Source organism: Venturia canescens, chromosome 4 (assembly GCF_019457755.1).
Source record: "Venturia canescens isolate UGA chromosome 4, ASM1945775v1, whole genome shotgun sequence".
Classification (NCBI taxonomy): Eukaryota; Metazoa; Arthropoda; class Insecta; order Hymenoptera; family Ichneumonidae; genus Venturia; species Venturia canescens.
This window is the reverse complement of record NC_057424.1, coordinates 17,600,471-17,622,173: the sequence shown is the minus strand read 5'-3', so window position 1 is coordinate 17,622,173 and position 21,703 is coordinate 17,600,471. Positions and strand designations below refer to the sequence as shown.

At 37.7% G+C, this 21,703-nt stretch overlaps 1 protein-coding gene across 22 annotated transcripts in view; it reads left to right on the top strand.

Annotated features, from left to right (window-relative positions):
• The window catches only part of CaMKII (Calcium/calmodulin-dependent protein kinase II), a 103,393-nt gene that overhangs the window by 72,923 nt on the left and 8,767 nt on the right, over window positions 1-21,703 (top strand). For 5 of the 22 annotated variants that reach the window (XM_043416715.1, XM_043416717.1, XM_043416714.1 and 2 more), the window contains 6 exons: window positions 2,789-2,878; window positions 8,790-8,846; window positions 12,705-12,854; window positions 20,128-20,203; window positions 20,332-20,426; window positions 21,099-21,219. In XM_043416715.1, the coding sequence (XP_043272650.1) occupies window positions 2,789-2,878; window positions 8,790-8,846; window positions 12,705-12,854; window positions 20,128-20,203; window positions 20,332-20,426; window positions 21,099-21,219 (589 nt within the window). Of the gene's footprint in view, window positions 1-158; window positions 165-2,788; window positions 2,879-8,789; window positions 8,847-12,704; window positions 12,855-14,684; window positions 14,832-15,748; window positions 16,794-17,512; window positions 17,576-20,127; window positions 20,204-20,331; window positions 20,427-21,098; window positions 21,220-21,703 lie in introns of those variants that run through there. The other 17 variants (XM_043416727.1, XM_043416729.1, XM_043416721.1 and 14 more) reach the window with 12 other exon arrangements.

Genomic DNA, 21,703 nt, shown 5'->3' with positions numbered 1-21,703 from the left:
TTTCTTTTGGTTGACCCCGTTACACCGCCCTGCACCACAAAAAAAAAATCAACCGAACAAATAAACAATGTCAATTGTACGAAAATCGAATCACGATGAACCGATACGAATTGACTGAACGATTACGAAATCTCTTTCATCCACGATGCGATACGAAGAATCTGGTAAGGCCCTGTACACAATCTTTATTTATTTATTTATTCTTTGACTTACTTATTTAATCATTTATTTTTTCCTCTACTTATTAATTGAACGATTTATTCGTTTATTTATTCACTAATGTACATTGATTTTCTTCATTTTTTTCATTAGTTTTTCTATACTTTTTTTCTGACTCCACTACCGATTTATTTGTTCACTCACTACTTTCTACATACACACGAACTCACCCATGAAATTTTTTACATATTTCTTACACTAGCCAAAAAAACTCTCTCACCAGTTTTAATGCATACCGATTGATGAATTTTTTTTTTTTTTTTTTTTTTTTTTTCAATTTTATCCACTAATTATTTTCAAACCAAAAGAAAACATCAAACTAATTGCCAGATCAATAATATCTCGACGGCCCACGAACGTATAGTTTTTTTTTTGTTTTTTGTCTTTTATAGAGTTTCAAATTCTCGTCCGATTTCTAGTTCACTCGTCTCGAGAATACACTTTTCTTTAGAGTGAATGAAAGCTTTTCATTGAAATGAAATATTCACGGAATTTTCGTACTAAATGCTGATGCAGAATAGGAGAGACCAACAGAAAATTCGCTTGCTCGGTTGGAACTTTTTTTGGTGCACGAGGCTTACGCTTTTTTTTTTTTTTAAATTAGTTTTCTTTCGATTTGCTGGAATCTTGAAATTGTAATGTCGTATGTATACATAGACGAGTAAAAAATGTTGCGTGTCAAGAAATACTTCGCATGCTTCTGGTTGATTCTGTGAATGTCCATTATCGTCTGTGTTTCCCCAATTATGTATGCGTATAGATATTCAATTTCCCTTTATCCTCGTCTAATTTCCGATTACACGTGATTCTGAATGTTCGATTATACAGCATGCTCGTACAATTTGTACCCTAACTGTTATATGCACTGAAATGGGACTCGAGATAACTTAATTCATCGTTGTATATGTACGAACTTTTACTCTCAGTGGGAAAACCATGTTTCTGGCGGTGTACTTCCAATGAATCATGGCAGATTCGAGCGTGAAAAATCATACTAATTCGAGTTTTTTCGTCATCCACGAATACGAACACGGGGAATACTTGATACGAAATTTTTTCTTGCTCGAACTCTCACTCTTAATCTCCATTTAGTTTTTACGCAATTTCATGATTTAACTTAATTTTTAAGTGCTTTGAAAATAACAACACAGTCGTTCGAAATCGAAGAAATTATGGTTCGACTCATAAGTTTTGGAGTCGATAAACAAATTTTAATCAAAAGTATGAAATTTGGAAAAAGCTTATTTTTTTAATTTTTTTTATATACAATATCATACAAATGTTAAACGAAATAATGCGTTATTATTTTCATTCGTAAATTCACATATATATATGCATATATATTTATAGAAAATCTCGTCATGGTGGGCCAATGATTTATAGACCACTTATCGGATTAATCACCGAATGAAATCGAGAATAAACGAAACAACACATATGAAAAATTGAACTCGCGAATGCGATTTTTTAACGTTAATTTTGTGGATTAAAGGAAGTTAAATTGAGATTTTGAAGACCTGAGTGAAACAATGATCGCTCGCGAAGCAACCGAACCACAAGCAATTATTTGCGAGGTCTGACTGAATAGCGTCCATGACTACTTGATTATCGAACCAGCGAGTATACCGCGACTCGCATTGGCTGTCGTCGAGAAACACGCAATGACAGTTTTTATTACTGCGTGGAGTAAAGCGTGCATTCACTGTTTTTACGATTCGATGCTGATTCAACAACGTCATTATTTCATTCAAGACTCACGTGGAACTAACGGAACGATAAATATTATTTTTATTCTGCCATTTCCGTAAAAGTATGTTTTGGGATTTGTGTATTATTTGGTAGCTGCAGTGACTGCTTTTCGTTTCATTATTATTTCGATGTTTCGCATTTTCTTTTCAATTCGTTCGGTATCAACGTTTCGTCTACGAATCCCATCGTCATTCGTTGCTGGAAATTATTGCTTTCTAGTAAAATTGCTTATTCGTGTTTAAGTCGATGCATTTAAAAAAACGACTTTCTCGTCGCAATTCATAGTTTCAATGCCGCTGATTCTTTAACTGTTCAACTCGCTGGCCAAAATTTTCGACTCACGAGTGAAATGTCTTCTCAAATCTTTCTACTTACTTAGTCAAGTTTAACCGACTTTTCGTAGATGCTTAGTGAATTTTCACGATAACTTTAACCGACGAATGGAGAAAACAAAGATTCCAGTTGAACTATGATAAGTTTCGGCTCAATGATTTTGTGTTTTGTAAGTAAATATATTTGGCTCTCTGTAAACTTTTAACGTTATAAACGAGATGTACGTTATGTGAGATAATTGGGGTATCTGTATTTATCGTTTAATTCGTCCTCGTACCACGTACGTATCGTTTATTCTCGTATCTATGCAATTAAACGCCCGTAACAACGCGAAAACACGAAATTTCTATTCAAGCCTCGAGCCCTCTCATTATTTAGCCTTCCACGTACTTCGATAAAAATATATATACATATATAGATAAATATTAAGAAATTTTATTTGATCGTTGATGCACCGAGTTTACTCATGTTTTATTGCGTGCTCCAGTTCGAAGCATCGTCACGAAGAAGGGGGATGGATCTCAGGTGAAAGAATCGAGCGACAGCAGCACCACGATCGAAGACGATGACGTTAAAGGTAGGAACACGAAAAATACGTTGTTTCTTAGTTCGCTTTTGCTCCAATTTGGCATATTTAATATTGTTCATGAAAAAAGACGTTTTTAATTGCGCATCCGATTGAGCATTTTTTGTCGACGTTACATTTTTCGGAGAATCGTAACGCTGCTGGAGAGTCAAATTATTGACTGAATATCCGCTGAAGCGAGCAGCAACTTTCGTCCAAACAGTGCAGTTTAAAATTGTGTATTTTTTGACGAAAATGTCATCGTTAGTGTCGCGATTTCGTAGATTGAAAATGTCTTTGTAGTTTTACGATAACGTATCTCGCGCATCATTTTTTTTTCACTCGCGTCTCGAGCGCGAATCCATCTCGTTGATGAGCGATAATAACGCAAATATCACGTTTCGTTGATTGATCGAGCGTGAAGGACGTATTGAAAGCTCTGAAAATAAAGACGAAGAAACAATAAGTGAGAGCCAGTTGAAGACTGAGAGGGAGACCAAAAATCACTAGTTATCGGTTGGGATAGCCCCAGAACTCAAAAAATCCGCCTTCGAAATCCATCCGCCATATTTTGCTTATTCGCTACGAGTATTAAAAAAAAAAAAATTAAAAAAAAAAAACAAATTTCAAAGGATGACGAACAATCCACGAGGGAGATAAATCGATAGCTGCAGCATCTCGTAGTTATTTTTATGAGCAGTAAAGTAGAACCTGAGAATTACTCCCCACGAAATTCCTCAGAAGTATTTCATCCCCCGTAAGAGTAATTTTGCATAACGTCGTACGAAGGAAGTCATTGAGATTCGTCACTGTGAAACGTGGCGAATCAGAGCATTGAACAATAATCGAAAATCTTTTCGATACGTTCCCTTTTTAGTTTTATTTAGTTCGGAGAAAAAAAAACAAATAAACTCCCGTTTGGTATTGAAATTCCTGTAGTTTTTCGATGGAAAATTGTGCACAGCGAGAAAAAATGGGATCAAGGTCGAAACGAGTAACTCGTTCGCCCGAATCGTTACGCTCACAGACTCAGAATCGTTATTTTTATGAGTTTTTTTGTTCATATAAACTCATGAAATTCGAGCAATTGCATTTCTTCTCGTTGTTCGTACTCAATTTGCTAAATAAAAACTCGTTTCGTCGACCAAAATATACCGTTTGTTCGTTCTTTATTGTTTGACATATAAACGATAGTGTTTTAGACAATAAAACAATGATTATTGGCAGAGTTTCGTGAACAATCGGTTTTTACTGGTACCGAAGTAACCAGGACCACCCAAAAGGCCACATTTCATTTTATTTTTGCTCCCCTGCATCTTGAATTCATTCGATATGTTTTGAGCGCAGAAAGTAGTCCTGAAATAAAATGCTTTTTCCCTTGTTCAACGGTTATCGTCGATCAAGAGAGAGAGAGAGAGAGAGAGAGAGAGAGAGAGAGAGGAGAGCGAGAGAAAGAGAGGGAGAGAAAAAGGAAGAGGAGCGAGAAAGCAAAGAAAGGGAAAAGCAACGGGGAGTTCTCTAAACTTTTGCCCCCGCGCCAGGCGTTCTTTTATTTACGAATGATTCGAAGAAAATTCGTGGAATATTGCAGGAAGGGGGGCTGATACGAAGGGGCGAAATACACGTTTCCTGCATCATTTAAACGGCGACTACAACGACAGACGAAATTTCCTGTTGCATGAGCAATTCCGATCACTTTCCACTTCATTATTTTCCCGTCTCAATGAATCATCAACACGATTTAAAGAGTTATCAGCGTATGCACTTTGAACTAGTCGATTCAAAAATGATTTTTGGTTCGAACATGTCTCAAGAAAAAACAAGTTTCCGTTCGTCTCGTGGTGTCTCCTCGTCGCCGCTTCTGTCTCTTAAGGCGAATTAAATTGCCTCAAAAAAAGCTGCATCCGCTGATAATTCGCCTTCCACTCACAGTAATTTTTACGTGTCGGAATATCATTAATGGAAAAAATTGAAGTTATGATGTTGGTACGGTCGATAGAACATTCGAATCGTGTTCTGTATTGCCTCACTGATCGTTTGTGCACTCACAATTATCGCCGCTGTCGTTGATGTCGTTGTGTCACGCGTACACGTCCACCCACGAAAGATGTCGCACTGAAAACAAACTTGTCGAAAAACAAAATGATTGAAAATTCAGTTGGACTTGCTGTGCAACGAAAACTCTGAGAATGTTTCAGAAAGAAAATCCGAATTTCCAAATTTTCCAAGCACGTACGACAAGTTTTTTTTCAGTCTACGATCTCGTGTTTATTCGACGATTTCTGCGTAAAAAAAGCACACGCGACATACATCCGAATGTGCGTAAAATCGTATGACATAAATAGTTGAGCACGTGCGATCGATAAACAAAATTCACACGAACACGCGCTGTCATTGTTGAAGTTCAACGGGGCGGGGATCGGGACACTCGAAACGCTATTCAGTTGGCGAAGGAGTTGCTTACAAATCCATAACACACGTGCTACATTTTTTCTTTTCAATCGTCGAGTTTGAATTTGTTTCGTTATTTCGATTCGAAATCATCGAATCGACTATGAGGAGAGAGAAGTTGCCGCACTTTTTCTCCCATCGTTCATCTCGATTTCTTCGGTCTTCTGTGTAACGTTCGAAAAAATTCAAATTAAACAAGGAGGCGCAGTGAAATATCTTCGATTTTATAGAACTTATTATATTATCGCTTGAGTTTCAAGGGTTCACTCTTCAGGCGATCGAATCAGGTCAGCATTGTCGTTCGTACAATTTATTTATTCATTATTACTGTGGCGTAAGGTCTATCAATATTTATCTATTTATTTCGTTTACATTGTTCAGTTTTTTTTATTCCACTCGGCTTATTCAAATTTTATTCGTCAAATTCTTTGTACTATTAACCACCTCATTTATTGTCTCTACACCGACTGTAATTATTTCTAAGAAACACACGAAAATCTGAAATGATTAAATGCCTCACTACACCGTCTCGTTCTGATCTACTTGATTTTCTTTTCTCATATCTTCCTCATTAATCTCTCACTATTTATCGCTTCTGTAAATAATTGTAAAATATATATAAACGTACCCAAACCGGGTTTTGAACTCGAAGTTTTTCATTTTTCTTTCGAATTTGACGTTAATCCAGTCTCCACAAATGACTTTTCGTTCAACGCTTCGAGTTCAATTACGAACTTTCGTCACGCAGATTCGATTTTGTTTCTCGAGTCGAGTTTTATCACTCGACACGACCGACTCGATCGAATCGGACTTAGAGGCACTTTTTTCAACGATTTTTTTCCATAAGTTTTTCACTCTTCTTTTCTATAAAAATTCTGAGCATTTTTATTATTATCATTGGTATTATTATGAATATTAATTGATTATTTAATCGAATAATATCTGTCGCTTTAGTAAGTTTATTTAATTTAACAAGGGATTGATCAGTTCATCGTGATATTGCGTCGAAAAAAATAATGAAAATAACGTGGAAATGATCAGTCCTTTGAGATTCAGTGCTTTTGCATTAAATGTTTATTTTTGATCGTTCTATTTGCGATCGCATAGAGAAAATGAAATAGCTAGATTTTTTAAAATAATACAGCTTCATTAGGAACCTGTGATTGTGTTAGATAAAATAAAACTTAAACACGTGCAATGAAAAATAAGGTTGGGGTGAGATTATAAAAAAACAATTTTCCTTCTCAACGAGTTAACAGGGAATCGGTAAAATCATCTTACGGAAAAAAATCACTCGCGTTTACATCCACTGTGTGTGTGTGTGTGTGTTCACCACTTATACCCATAGACTAATCTTTTGATCACGTATCGCACGCCATGGAAACGAAATCCTTCATGAAAATGAGCTCAACGAGACTGATAAAAATCCGACTTTTTTATTCCTTTTTATTCTTGAGGATTTTTCGAATTCTGGTTTTTTTTTGTCACATTTGATTGTACCACTCGCTTTGAAACATCGTTTTTTCGGTAATTTTTAACACGGTATGCTGCTCATCGGAATCCGTGTCCCTCGAACGGACAAACTTTGAAAAATTCTTTAATATTTCTGGGAAGATAGTTTCCTGCAAAAAAAAATTCTCAACGTTCATGCATTCGTAATTTCTGATATTTTTATTTCTTCGCATATTCGACGATGATAAGCAATCCGTTTTCAAGGATTTTCCATTCCAGTCCTACCGTCGTCCGAAATTTACTTTTTCATTGTGCACTTTTCGTCTTGTCATGGAATCCCCATTTTTTCTCACACACCAACACGATCGATCCAATTGAATCACCTGATTGAAATGATGAAGCCAAAATTTATCAGTGTACGCCCTCTCCGATTACATTATACTCGCAACAATAATTGCATTCTGTTTGTCTTTTATATATTATTTAGATTATTTTACAATCTCGGGTGTTATGGATTTATGAACACCCTTCACGTATACTTTTAGCCACGTCGATTACTCGTCCCAAGAGCACACATTTTTTCCCTCGTCTCTGCCATGAATTTAATTTTATTTTTACTCTATTTTCTATGCACACATCGAATAATAAAAAAGCGCGTACGAATATTCCTGGGGCTTGCTATTACGTGACAAATTTTCCCTTCACAGTTTTATTTCGGACTCTTTCGCTTCGTCTTCAAAGAGAAACCATTAATACAATGTCACACGGGATCGTTATTTGTGTTAATAATTTTTTGGTCATTTGCTATTTACAAATGGCGAATAATTTGAAGTACGAGTAAACTCAACAATTTTAACAGCGAACCAATCCTTTTATTGACATATTTCGTGCAATTTTTAAATACGCGATCAGTTTTTCGAATTTACAATTACAACCGAAGTCGTTGGGACGATCTTGATTTTTTTAATTTCATGAATCGTCAATATTCCCGAACGACATTTGCGATTCGCAGAACCTTTCGATCCTCGACATTTTTCAAACTCATTTTTTTTCGTCGTTCACTTTGCAGTCACGTGCACTTTGAATGCGTCGTCTCGCTTTTTGAAACTCGTCTTCTGTCACCCTCTCTAACACCAGTGTCTCTCGTCTCCCTTTCACAGTCATCAGGAGTATGTAAAAAGCAAGCGGAAAAACTAAATCACGAACCGCGACCATCGACAAGGGGCAAAAAACTACCCTGAGAACAAAAAAACCGATTCGCACTTGATGAATGACTTGACAAAAAGCTTGGTGCATGTCTCCTCTGCTCTGCACGTTCTCCCTTAGTATCCTCCCTTCGAAAAGGAAAAACAAAAAGTTCTAATAAACCTCGGATGAAGAAGAAAAATCGCGTTAAACAGAACCTCGCCGAGGAAACGTTGAGGTTAGCTCTCGAGTCAAGACAACAATTTTGTCCAATGTTACGATAGAATTATCGAGTCAAATATCAGTAACATTTCACCAGCTAAGCCCCCCTCGTTAGAGTTGGATTAAACTTTTGATAATCGTCTGCTTCAAATTATCTCAATTCGACGAATCGATTAGTTTTTTTTCGCATAAAAATAGCAGCCATTGTAACGTAGAGTAACCAGCTCGTGGATCAACATTCGACTCGTATTTCAGCACCCTTTGACGTGGAAGAAAATCAAATTTCTAAAGCAGGGCAGATAGGGCGGGGGTAGAAAAGGACTCGTGTAGATAGAAAACCGGTAAACGATCGTTCGACTGTAAAAATTGAGTTTCCTTCCTCTCTTGGATGAGGATCCCCGTCATTATGGAACGACGGCTCCGATGTAAAACAAAGGGGCCTCGAAGAAAATGTAAAAGATGAAAAAACACCTCTGAATAAATTCAAAATAATTGTGAAAATAAAAAAACTTGAAAATTCAATATTTTTATTACATTTTATTGTAACAAACTATAAAACAACCGTGAATCTGCGTATATCCGTACGTGATGTATATGTGTGTATGTTGTACAGAGGATAAGAAGGGCGGCGTCGACCGGAGCAGCACGGTCATTGCCAAAGAACCCGAAGGTAATCCAAATTGCACCAAACCAACCAAACAAACGTTAAAAACTAAATATACAGTATTTCAACAAGAATAATCAAAGTAAAAGAAAACAAAAAACAAACAAAACAAAAAAGAAAAAAAAATAAGCTAACGATAATGCTAATAATGATAATTGCAATGGCAATTGTGACATAACGTTATCATTATTAAAGCTAAATGTGTTATGGTGTCTGTGTTTTTTTTTTTCTTCATTGTGTTCGCTCGATTATTGTTCGGCTTTTGTTACGCGATGATTATTTTGCCAATCGGCATTGAAAAAAAGTTTCTCGGTAGTGAAAAAATTTGGTAAAAAATAATAAAAATATGAAAAAACGTACAAAAGTTTAAAGGCTTTTGGATACCGAGATTCTTTTTTCATGTCGCAAGCTTGTCCTTCTTTCGTTGTCTCAGTTGCATAATTTCGATTCTTTTTAATGATCTAACTTGTGATGATTATGCTAAAAATGATTTTTCTCACGATTTACGTAATAATATTAATTACTTGTATGTATAGTACGTAGTTGTTAACGTGGTGAAGCTCGTGATGACTCGTGGATGTTGAAAGTTCGAGTTGAACTATGTAACCAATGAGAATTTCGAGCGGAACGAAATATTTGTTTGAAAAATTCATCCCAAGCTGAGCCATCGAAAACGTTTTTAATACTCGATTAAACGAACGTCAATGAGCATTCGTATCGCTGTGATAAACTTGGCTCGAACGAGCTTCGAAACGTTTCACAAAGGGGCCATGTTACATTGGTACCAGCTTGGGCATTCATTTTTTTTTCTCGTCATAACGATCGATCGTCGTCGTCGCCTCTTGTGAATCTCGAACTATCTCTCAGCCCTCGATTTTCCCCGGTTGATCGAGGCTACCAATAGTAACCACGCTATCGTCGACTAACATCGTTAATGCTGGTAACATTTTTTCGTCAAATAGCTTCGAAGTGTTCGACGAATAGTGACTAACGCTCGTCCGATTAACAAGCAAAAATTACACTCGATAACGAATTATTCAAGTTTTCTTATTCAATTTTGTTTCAACACTTTTGATCGTCGTTAAAATTTTCAAATTTTTCATCTTTTCTTGCGTCATTCGTTTCTTGCAATTGTTCAACGAATTCATCACAATGCGAGTTGCGTTCCGATAAACGAATGACGTTTTTCCATACCAATGCGAAGTAACACCTCCATTTTTATACTTCGTCGAATAAGTGGCATCGACGAAAGACTTTCGCTCTCCCAGGACCGCGGCGAAGCGTGCGAATGCGGATACCGAAGAAAAGATTTTTCTGCATTTTTTCCGATAATTGCTAAAACCTCAGCTTCTCACCCATGGGATACCGACGACGTAACACTTCTTGGCGAATATCCTCAATTGCATGCGCACTAATTGTTCGGAGGGAATAAAAAATTTTTTGTACTGAACGTATCGATGAACCGAAGAAATTCAAACGACCGAAGACGAACAGCAGATTAACGGTGCAACGATTTCACATAGTATTGATGCTTTTGTCGGAGAGGAAATTGAAAAAAAAAAAAAAAAAAAAAACCCAATAGTATTTGGAAGCCTGCGCTTCGTGCAGTCAGCAGGCTTCCAAATACTCCAAATTCACGTAATTCAAATATTCTATGAATAGTATAAATAATGACAGAATCGAGATGGAGCTTAATAGAAACTGAATTCGTAGTTGAATAGCCGATGAAAGGAGGAAGAGAGCGTTTCGAGCACAAAGCGATTCGTCGCAGCGATTGTACAGCGGTCAAGCAAGTTAAAATTTATTCTTGGATATATGCCTCGAGCACAAATAAAACGAGTTTAAATTTACTGGGCGTGCTAACGCGCACGTGTGTCTCCTCGTGAGCTTCATTTTATCTTGTCGAATGTATTGGAGCGCTGCGTGAGCGCTCGCGACGTCAAAAATGTGAAAGAACTGGTAGAGAGGGAAGGAGAGAGAAAGAGAGACGCACAGCAAGAGTGGGAGAAGAAGGCACAGAGACGAGGATAGAGAAACGACAGAAAGAATAAGGACGGAAGAGGAGAGGAAGTGGGCCAAACGAAGAGAGATGCACGAAGGAATTAGCCGCAACGAAAGAGAGAAAGTAAAATTAGCGATCTATAGTAGTAAAAGTTCGTCTTGGTTGATGAATAAGAGAATGAGTGAAGCTGCGAACGGTCGGACGAAGACAGACGAGATGAAGAGAAATAGCGAAAAACAAGAATGAGATAGAGACGAGGGAAATGCTCGTTGAGCTCAACGAGGCGTTTTCAGTTTAGGTTCTGAGCGCGAGCAAACGAGACATCCATCTTAAATCTGTCACTCTCGTGCTCCCTCTTTCCTTCGTCTTTTCCCATGTCTCTGTAGCGGCACAAAAACAAGTTTTGTTTTTAGTTTGCCGGTAGCTTTTTAGACACGTTGATAGTTGAACGTTCGTAAGTTTTCTTCGCCTCATCAATGAGCAGAGGATGTGACGACAGCATTTGTTGACATCCGAGAGGCAGTGGAACCGAAAACTGTTAAAATTTCAAGGAAAAACAAGGCTCGGTGCGTTTCCACGTTAATTGGCGAAATGGCGGCTGCCGCAAGCTCGCCCAGTGTTGCCGGAACTTCGAAACAATTGGACAGTGAGTTTCGATCGAATATTTAGTTTCAATGAATCAATTCAGTCTCATATTTCTATTGATGCATCGCACGACGCGATTGCGGAAGCTTCGAACTTTCGTACCTCATGATTTACCATTTTCAACTAAATAACAGAGTGCTCCACTGCTCGTACCTCTCGCAGTTTAATTTAACTGCAACAAGAGTTTTTCTATTCATTATTCTGACAAATTTGGATCAATCGTTTGCGCATAGGACGAGTGAGAAAACAATTTTTCGGTCACAGTACTTTTATGAATCGAACGATCCTCGCTCATTCATCACATCGGTTATGAAATTCGTGTGAAACCCATTGCTTAAATGAACTCGCTGTTCGCACCGTGTTTGAGCTCGGGGCACAGGTAGGCCACGGCCATCTCGAGATTTCTATTTCCGTAAATGCGTCTAGTGCAAAATCCGCTCTCTCCCTCTTTCGGGGCCACGTGCTTCTTGTGCGCATACAAATGTCTAAAAAAAATACGGTCTCGAGGAGTTTTACCTTCGGAATGCTCATCGAAAATCGACGTACCGTTCGACTCTTCATCCGTCGTCCCTCTCTCGCGCGCTTCGCCTCCTCTCTCGTTGCATAAAACATTTTGAATATCAATTGCTCAAACGTTCTTCGTACCTACCAACTGTCTGACCAACTTTTCCTCCACTTTTCCTTCGACCAGCGTCAACATTTTTCGAGAGAACGAACACGCTGTAACGATAATCGATTTTATCATCGTTTTACGACCATTTGTCAGCGCACCGAGATGCTAAAACGAGTCTCGGAACATCCGGGAATCATGAAATCCTCATATATAATATATTCGATATTACATCGGGAAAAAATGCAGAAAACTTTTCAAAACTCCCAAATAAATAATAAGCTTTTTTGCCATTTTTTTACTCGAGAGTGACGTTCAAACAAATACCAAAAGTTTTCTAACAAAACATCTTATTGCGCGAGCGTTAAACTAATTACGAGTATTTTATGTATTATTGTACAAATATTTGTTGGTTTCAAACGGTTCGTATTTATTATTATTATTATTATTATTATTATTATTGATATTTACCAAATAATTGAAAGATTGAATTGAACTTTTCGTAATTTATATTTTTTTGGATTTTTCGTTGAAGTTTTTTTTCTTGCTTTTCTTTTCGTTTTTTGTTTTAAAATTTTTTTTTTCATTCGTGAAATTGCGGAAACAGCGTACGCGTCCCAGGGTACACCACCCAGCAGTCCCGCGGCTGCATCCATATTCTCCAGGGTGGTGGGCGCCGCTGGTGCGGCGAGTAAACAGCCCCAGAGTCCTGGCAATCACTTAGGGATTGCAGCGGTCCTTCTGCAGGGGGCGCAAGGTAACAAGCGCAAGAATTGTTTGAGAGTCTTGCGAGTGTCTCGTTGTCGTCCGAATGACAAAAAAATTGGCTCGAACAGCATAAAAAAACGAGGAAATTGTAATGACACTGTGGATTTTGGATTTTTCCGAGGAAAGTTTCAAAAACCTCCTGCACTCTACTAAAAGGCTGCACTTGACTTGCCTTCGTAGAGATTTGTGCTTTTTCGTGTTGTTTTCGTCGATTAATTGGAAATAATGAGAACGATTATCGTGAAAAAATGCTTAACACTCGTTCAGTGTGGTGCCGTGCATTTCCATTAAGATTAGGCGACTGAAAAAGCATAAGCAAAAGATAAATTCGTTGGCGCTTTTGGCAACCATTCGCGGGAACTTCGTTGACGCAAATGTTGCAACTCACGAAAATGGAATTCATACGTAATACAGGAACAAGCGATATCGATAAACCGAGATTTGAGGATGAATGGGAAATTTGAATGATTTAGAAAATCATGTGAAAAATTGTCAAACGGATATCGTTTGAATGGATCGTGAGAGCCGTGCTACTCGTCCAAGGTTCATCTACTAAAAGGTATGACGTAGAACGAGCCCGTGGGTCTTTCCCTCTGCACAAAACATCGCTTCGACGTGTTCATTAACACTCGAATTAACTCATCAAAGTCTTTCGTATGCGGCATGAGTAACAAGATTTTTGCGAATCCCAGTCGCACTCGTTAACCGCTTTAATCGTCGGTGCATCGTTTTTACGACGATTTCAAAACGGTTTGAAAATTACCGAATCTCAGCAGAAAAGTCGGGTTTTGGTCAAACGTTACTTTATCCTGGGAAAAACGATCGCGCCTGCTCGCATCTTGAATCCAGCCAATTTAAAAAAAAAACTGCCAACGAGCTCGTGTGATTTGAAATCGTGGTGCGGAATCGTCTTACGAAACGCAATTTAAGCTCCATACGCGAGCGGATTTCGCAGTCGATCGACGACGTGAATTTGAACGGCTGCGAAGAAAAACTTTGCCCATCGGAGACCGATCGATAACCATTTTTATTCAATAAGCTTTTTATAAATAATTTGTGTGTCTTCAGAGAATTTTTTGATTTTCTTTCAACCACAGCACACTCGTCGTTCCGTCTATTTAGTTATCTCCAATAACATTTGTGATCGTCACTATATTTGAAGTAAAAAATAACACAATTGTAGTAGTCGTAGATCGCGCCCTGTAAATAACACGGATAGTTCGATCATGTCGTTAGCCAATTAACCGTTAGTTGCATCCCTTGCACCGAGTTAATATCCGTTAACAAAAAATGCACGTAGACACAGCAATTTCGAGGCGCCAGTTTCAATAACAGCACGTATACTGCGAAAAAAAATCGTTCGATCGGGAAGCTCGACTTTGATTTAAAATTGTGTCAAGAAAAACGTAATTATCGAGGTCATTCGTTCTCGTCTGATTACGTTGGAATAAATTTAAAACAAATCGCTCCCGCCCCATAAACGAATCGTCCAACTTTTGATTGAACAACAAACTTTCTTCGCTGAAATAATGAAAATCAATTGGATCACCAACTTCAAAGTAAACTTGATCAACGATTTTTTTTCAACAGTTTTTGCTTACCGGCCCCGAGATATTCATGACTCGTGAACATCGACAAACAAGAGAGTAGAAAATCCGTAGATTCATCGATGAGAAATGAAATATGACAATGCATAACGAGGGCAAAGCTGAGGGTCAGTGGGAGAATTAAAAAAAAAAGGGTTAAAAGGAGAATTCGATAAATAAACGAACTGGCTGATCGAAAAACGTGTCTCTCGTTGGTTGATTGCATGATTTAGTTGGGAGCGGTAGCGGAAGTGCTTCGAGTCACAGCAGCACCAGCAACAACAGCCAAAACAGCCAATCCGGCGCTTCACCTTCGTCGGCATCAACCGCCTACCTCAATGCCAACAGCACCCCACGACGACACAACTCCTCCGTCACTGGTCTGTACATGCGTTCCCCAATCAAGCGCTAAAAAATTGTCCTGTTTCTCGTTTCGTTCACTATTATTCCCTCAATTTGTTAATTCTTTATGAAACTTTTGAATTTCCTCTCAATCTGAATTCCCAAAAAAACTGTGCTCACCAACGAGCGGATTCGATTCTCCGGAATGGCACTTTTCATCAGTTCGTCGAAACGTAACATTCTTAGAACATGCTATTATTATTCACAATTCTTCCGCCATACACTGGAAGGTTCAATAAAATTTAGAGGCTTGTTGAAAATCATTCCATCTTGAAACGAAGAGGCAGGACAAGGGCGCTTTATCTAAAGGCAAAACGCGATACGCTGTTCGTCGATATCCTCTGCTTTCTGCATAAATATATACTCATAACCGGTGGTCTTGACTAAGAACTCAAGAAAAAATCTCGTTTTTTACTTTCAATGTTCTAATCGAAGAGCCTCGTAATTGTCACTTATTTCGAAAAACAATCAAATGTGAAGAGATCGGCTTTACGTTCTTCCAAGGCTTTCGATCACAACTGCGCAAAATTTAGACTCCAAATTTGGTATGAAGATCGATTAAAGTTTCTAACCACCACCGGTTGTGTCAAAAGTATATAATTTATGAATCCCGAATGAAAAAAAAGAAAAAAGAAATTCTGGTCTCGTGAATCTCGAGAATTGAGTGCACCGCGTGAGAAGCGCATTATTTATCGTACGTATCAATGTGTTGTTCGTCTGTTTTTTTCCTCTTTTGTTCGTGTGTGTTTGACATTCGTTGAACCTCGGCTACAAAACAAAATGCATGCCCCATCGTCGTGTTGTGCATCCGATAAACCACGACCAAGAAATATTGCAACTCGGTGACCGTTGATTGTGGCTGTGCGTGGGTTTGTCTGCCCTTCGACGTGTCCAGAAGTCGATGTACTGCGACGTAAACTGACGCTCGGCGCGTCTATCGCGCCTCCTGGTTACTTGCAACTCAACGACGATCCCGCTGACAACGGTAAGGATGCCAACGATCTTCGCGCTCGTCAAACGACGCTTGCTCATCAGAGCAAAAACTCTCAGAGTCTCGATAGAAGCGAGGACGACAACAGCGAGTGTTCCAAACTTATCAGACGTTGCAGCTTATCCTGAGCTAAATTCTCACAAATCAATTTATTATTTTTCGATTTTTTCGTCGGAAGAATTTCATACGTTAGAAAGAAGAAACATTCGGAACAACTCGGTGAGAAGTACATTTTGAGTTGGTTCGAATTTTCAAGAGAAACAAAAAACAAAAATCAACGTTTCGAATATTTTTTCGCTCTTCAGCCACTTTTCAGTGGCTGTTCTCTTCGATTCGAATGACATTTCATAACGTCGATATTTCTATCATTACAAACTTTCGATTTCTCGAAAGGAGTTGATTACCGTCACGACCTTTTTTAATTCGCTTCGAACCAGCGAACATGAAAGTAGCATTTTAAAGTTTTGAATTCCGGACTGACGACGAAATTTCCACTTTGATCGTTCGATTGTTTCTGATAAGTTTCCAGCGCTCAAAAAAAAAAAACAAACAAAACAAAACAAAACAAAACCAAACACGACGTTTGAGCCGATGAATGTTGATTTCAAAATAATAATAGTCGCGTCAATCTCATGCTCGAGACTCGGTCCATCGATATCACTTGCCTCGACGATGAAATGAATTGTACGTCATACTCTCTGGCACATGGGGGTAAATAATTTATTTTAGTCAGTCGAAAACCATGTTAGAATGGTTTAAATACGATAAAAATATGACGAGTGCTCGTAATCTCTCTGTGTTCGTGACAAAAATGAATTGCGTGCATGTAGCTAACCGAGAAAATGTACGGCGATGGTTAGAATTCCTCGGCGTCACACACGAAAAGAGAAGCCTGAAGAAGTATTAGATCTGTTAACAAATGGAAAAATAAAGAATAATAGAAACATTGCGTGAGAGAACTGGTGTTTTGCTTCAGTCAAATTCTGCAACGATACATTCGCATCGATAATTCTTAACTTCAGTATTATGAAAGAAGAATAAAATGATGGTGAACAAAAATCGACGATCGGACAAACTCACTGGGCCCTCGGTTATTTCTCGAGCAGGGGGGGATCCCCCGGGGAAACCAGGGCGCAGTAGAAATGCCCGATTTTCGTCAGACACTTGGAATCGTTAAATAAAGAATGAACCTCCCCCTTAACGACCGCAGCCGAGGGAGTCTCGTTCTCGCGTTCCGCCCATAACACATTTGAATTTATAAAGCCTGCTAACCAACGAACGTCTGAATTGAAAAGGGAAACTGACGGTCGTTTGAAAAATCGACAGAGAGGGAGAGAGAGAGAGAGAGAGAGCGAGAAAACAAGGAGGCTACAACAATCAATCGTTGATACCTTAACATACCGCACGGAGATCTCAGTAACAAATAAATTCAAGAGTCTTCGCAGCCCTATATTTCCTATAACAATACAAAATTTACCAATTGATGATTGAAAATATTTTTCATCATTTTTCATTGAGAAATTTATTCTGTGAGAAAAAATGCATTGCTAAGACTCGATGATCCAGTGCCATGAATAATTGACGAAAAGGAAAAATCTATGTGCAAGCCACCGAAATGATACGTGTGTTGAAGTGCGTTTTTTAATGAGGAAGGTATATTGCTTGTAGAAATAAGAATCATGTGTCCTGTCAAGACCTGCAGTCAACTGTCAACGAACTCGCAGTGCTCAGGTAAAGCCGCGTGCATAAAAACAATTTAAGGATACTGAAAAAATCACATACCCGCATACACCCATACACCAAAACACACACACACTAACACACACACACACACCCACACACATTCACACGCACACAAATGTATTCATAGAAATATCACAGTTAGAATATAAGACCAGAAAACGTAGATGAAAATAAGGTTTTTGTAAATGTCGATAAATCGTTGAATTTTTAGTTCATGGTCGTCCTAGTGGTATATTTTGTATCATTATAATTTTACCAGAATTATTATTAGCAAGCCAAAACGTATCGAAAAACAATGTTTCGTTAAGACACCGCGGAGAGAATAAATTTGGATAAAAATTTTATTAGCCATTTGTACATGAATAATGCTTCTGTAATTAGAAATTAGCACGTATCTCCTCACGCTCTGCAAAATCAAGCTTAGCGCACAAACGATGCATACGGAAAATATCGTTCCCGAAATAGCATACTTTGTATAGGAATAATTCGGAAAATCGATCATCCCTCAAAATGCAGCCACGGTACCGCATTGAATCATCATTTTGTTCTACTACATTTTTTCTTTACTGCCATCACAAATCTTCACTTAATTTTGCGTCGTTCTTTAATATTTCGTGTGGAATGAACACCAGAACAAACGCTTCGCTCCAAGAATTTGTCGTTTTTACTTTTAACGCGGAAGCCTGCTGGTCCGTCCAGACGGATTTATCGTTCGTAAGAAATTCATTTAGCACTGGAGCCTTAAACTTTCTATTCATACAGTATTTTTGAAGTGTTTTGAAAAGCCTGCGGAAAAAAAAAACCCATTTTTCATGTCCCTCGGTATAGGTCGAGGGTTCAAAAGGGCTGTATCGATTTTTCTCGAAATGCCTCGTGCACGTGGCCATTAAACATAGTAATTCATCACACGCATTAGGCTTTCAATGGACATTGGTTCAGGAACAGCTATCGCAGAATACGAATTAGATCCATCGAGAAGAAAAAAAATAACACTGCTCTGTACATGTAACTCTCATTCATCGCGTGGTCAAATTTACAAGCTCATAGAAATCACTCTGTACGATGCTCTTAAATCACTCTCTCACTCTCTGTACTTTTAGTTTATTCCTTTTTTGTTGTTGTTCTTTTTGTTTTGTGTTCTCCATCTTTTCGTCGAGGCCGAACGAAGCAGTGGTTATTAAAAAATACACTTAAAAGTACGATCGAGAGTCCAGAAAGTCGCTCTTATCAGCGATCGTATTTCAATTATTAATTCAGGAGCTGCTTCGTGCAGTCGACACAGTAGAGGAATATCCAATAACTTATGGCCTTGCCCTCGCAATCACACTAGAAATTATTTGAAACTCATCGTCACTTTGATTATTTTCATTGGTTCATTATCTTTGTAAATTGAAAATCAAATAATTTTATCGGAAATTGTCCAATTTTTTTCAAAATTTGATCAATTCATTGATTTTCCGAATGATTTTATTTGATTTTTTTCAATTAAAAACGAAATAATTATCCCGCGAAGAAGATCCCGACAATCTTGAAGATCCGCTCGTCTGCGCTCTCTGCGTTGTCGAAGAATGTCTTCCAGCTTCGCAGCCTAATCGCCAGAGGAAACTTCGTCTTTTTATTTTTTCAATCACTCGTCTTATCGCATGCGATTATTTCGCCAGAGCGAAAGACCGATCATTTTTTTGTCATAGCAGTACCAAACTAGTCTCTCAATTCAACAAGACACAGCTGCACGTGAATCAAATCGCTCGGAATAAATGAATAAATTACTATTTGACAACCGAAAGTCGTTCCCTACGTCAGCCCTGAATTTTCGATCTCTCGACGATAACTGACGCAATTGCTTTTTTGTTTTTTTTTTGTTTGTTTTTCTCAATTATCTTCCCTATAAACTAGATGATCGCAAATATATACTAAAAAAATGTGAACAATGCTATTTCTCGTTCTTGAACACTTTTTCAAAACTTACAAACACACAGTTTTTTTGTTCCATCGAAATTACTGTTTATGAACTATAAAAAATTCATCGTCGATTTGAAAAAGTGCACTTTGCTATTCTTTCAGGTTCATTTCGATCCTAAAACAATGAATTTTTTGAAAAGTAAAAATTCAATTGTTCCCTCTCGACTACTTAAGAACAATATTTCTTTGGGTCGTGAAAAAAAAATATTTCGTGGGGCATAACTTCGGTATAATCGTGCATGTGAAAATTGAATATGGGGAAAAAAAGTTGAAGTTCAATTAAAGATCCGAGCGTAATTCGAAAGTGAAAAAAACTCGGGTTTTCTGTTTTACTCTGCTAAAGTATTATCAAAAACTCTGATTAGTTTTGGATACTTAATATTTGGAAATCTATCGGTCAAAGGCCTTTAAAACAATCGGGAATGTAAAATCAGAGTTTATTTTTATAGTTGTTGAACAATTAATTATACGTGCATGTGGCTGTTTTGCTGTGATTTGTGACGGAAAGAGCCTGAGAACGCGTTGGGCGATGGAACAACAAGAACTTTTAACTGACTCTCATGTATTGACGATTCCAGCACGCCGTCAGGAAATCATCAAGATGACGGAACAACTCATCGAGAGCATCAACACCGGAGACTACGAGGGTTACACGTGAGTTAAATTCAATAATAAGTGAAGAAAAAACTTCGAGTTTGTTGAAGTTTTTTTTTTTGTTTTTTGAAAAAATTAATTTCTGCACTTTCTCAATCGACATTTATCTTGAACTTGTTATATTTCAGGAAAATCTGCGATCCTCAACTGACCGCGTTCGAGCCCGAGGCTCTAGGTAATTTAGTCGAGGGAATGGACTTTCACAAATTTTACTTTGATAATGGTAATTATGTCTCGTTTGCTCTCACTATTATTCATTGGCAAGTCTCACGCATGCAAATCACGCGCGAATGATGCTTCGATTTGTTTTTTTAATTTTCTTTCCCTTTCGTGTTCAATTCGAATCTTATCTATTCTCTTTTTTGTATGGTAATTTCGGCACCGAATGTATCGTATTTTTTGTTTCAACACACACGATGAAAATACCTCGAAAAATTTGATTTCTTTTCTGCTTCTTTATGATTTCTGGATGTCAGTTCCATTGCCTTTTTTCGAGTATTTATTTTGGAAAGTGAATGCTATTTTTAGAGGTACGTTTGAATTATGGAAATTTGGAAAATGAAAAATTCTCCTGCACCTCTTCAGTAAGCTTTCCATTTTATTATTGCTCAATCATCAATGAATGAAATGCCTTTTCGCAATTTCACTTTAGACTGAAGTCGTATGAATATTAATGATTTGAAGCCTGTCGACATTGGCATGTAAAATGGCTCATTTACTGAATTATTCAAAAACATTATTTAATCAAAAAAAAAAAAAAACAAAACAAAACAGAGAAGGTCGAATTCGAGCTCTTCGTTATGTTGGGATTCGATGGATCAAACAATGGCTTTTCTCAGATCTTGTATCGTGAAAATGCAGGTAAAGTTTTAATTTGTTTTACTCTCAAATCCAGTCCTGGGGAAAAGCTCGAGCTGCAAAGCCGTCAACACGACGATTCTCAATCCTCACGTCCATCTCCTAGGCGAGGATGCAGCCTGCATCGCATACGTCAGACTCACTCAATACGTCGACAAGTGAGTATTTGCCAATTTACTTTCATATCAGAATATAACAAAAGGATAACTAGAAAGGATCGAACCATTCGAGTCAGTTTCACATTGTATCCAATTTTTATGCCATTCAAAACTGTTTAATTTGAAAAATTTACTACAATTTGAATGAAAAATTTCATTTCATTTGCCATCAATTTTTTTTCACTTTTCTTTATAAGAAATTGAGATTTTTGTCTTTACTCTTCAGAGTGCCTGTTTCTCTGTTAATTACTACTTTTAGTGACCAAATATATGAAAAACATCAATAAAAAAAAATAATAGTGATGAAGTAGGCATTTAGTTTTATGGGTTACTCAAAATGGTACAAAATTTTTAAGAAAAAAACGAATGATTCTTGAAAAGCACTTAATTCGGGACGATTCTTGCAATTCTTATTCAATTTATCGTTTGAATTCCCAAGTATCAAGAAAAAAAAAAGAAATACGATGTGAAAGAGAAAAAAACA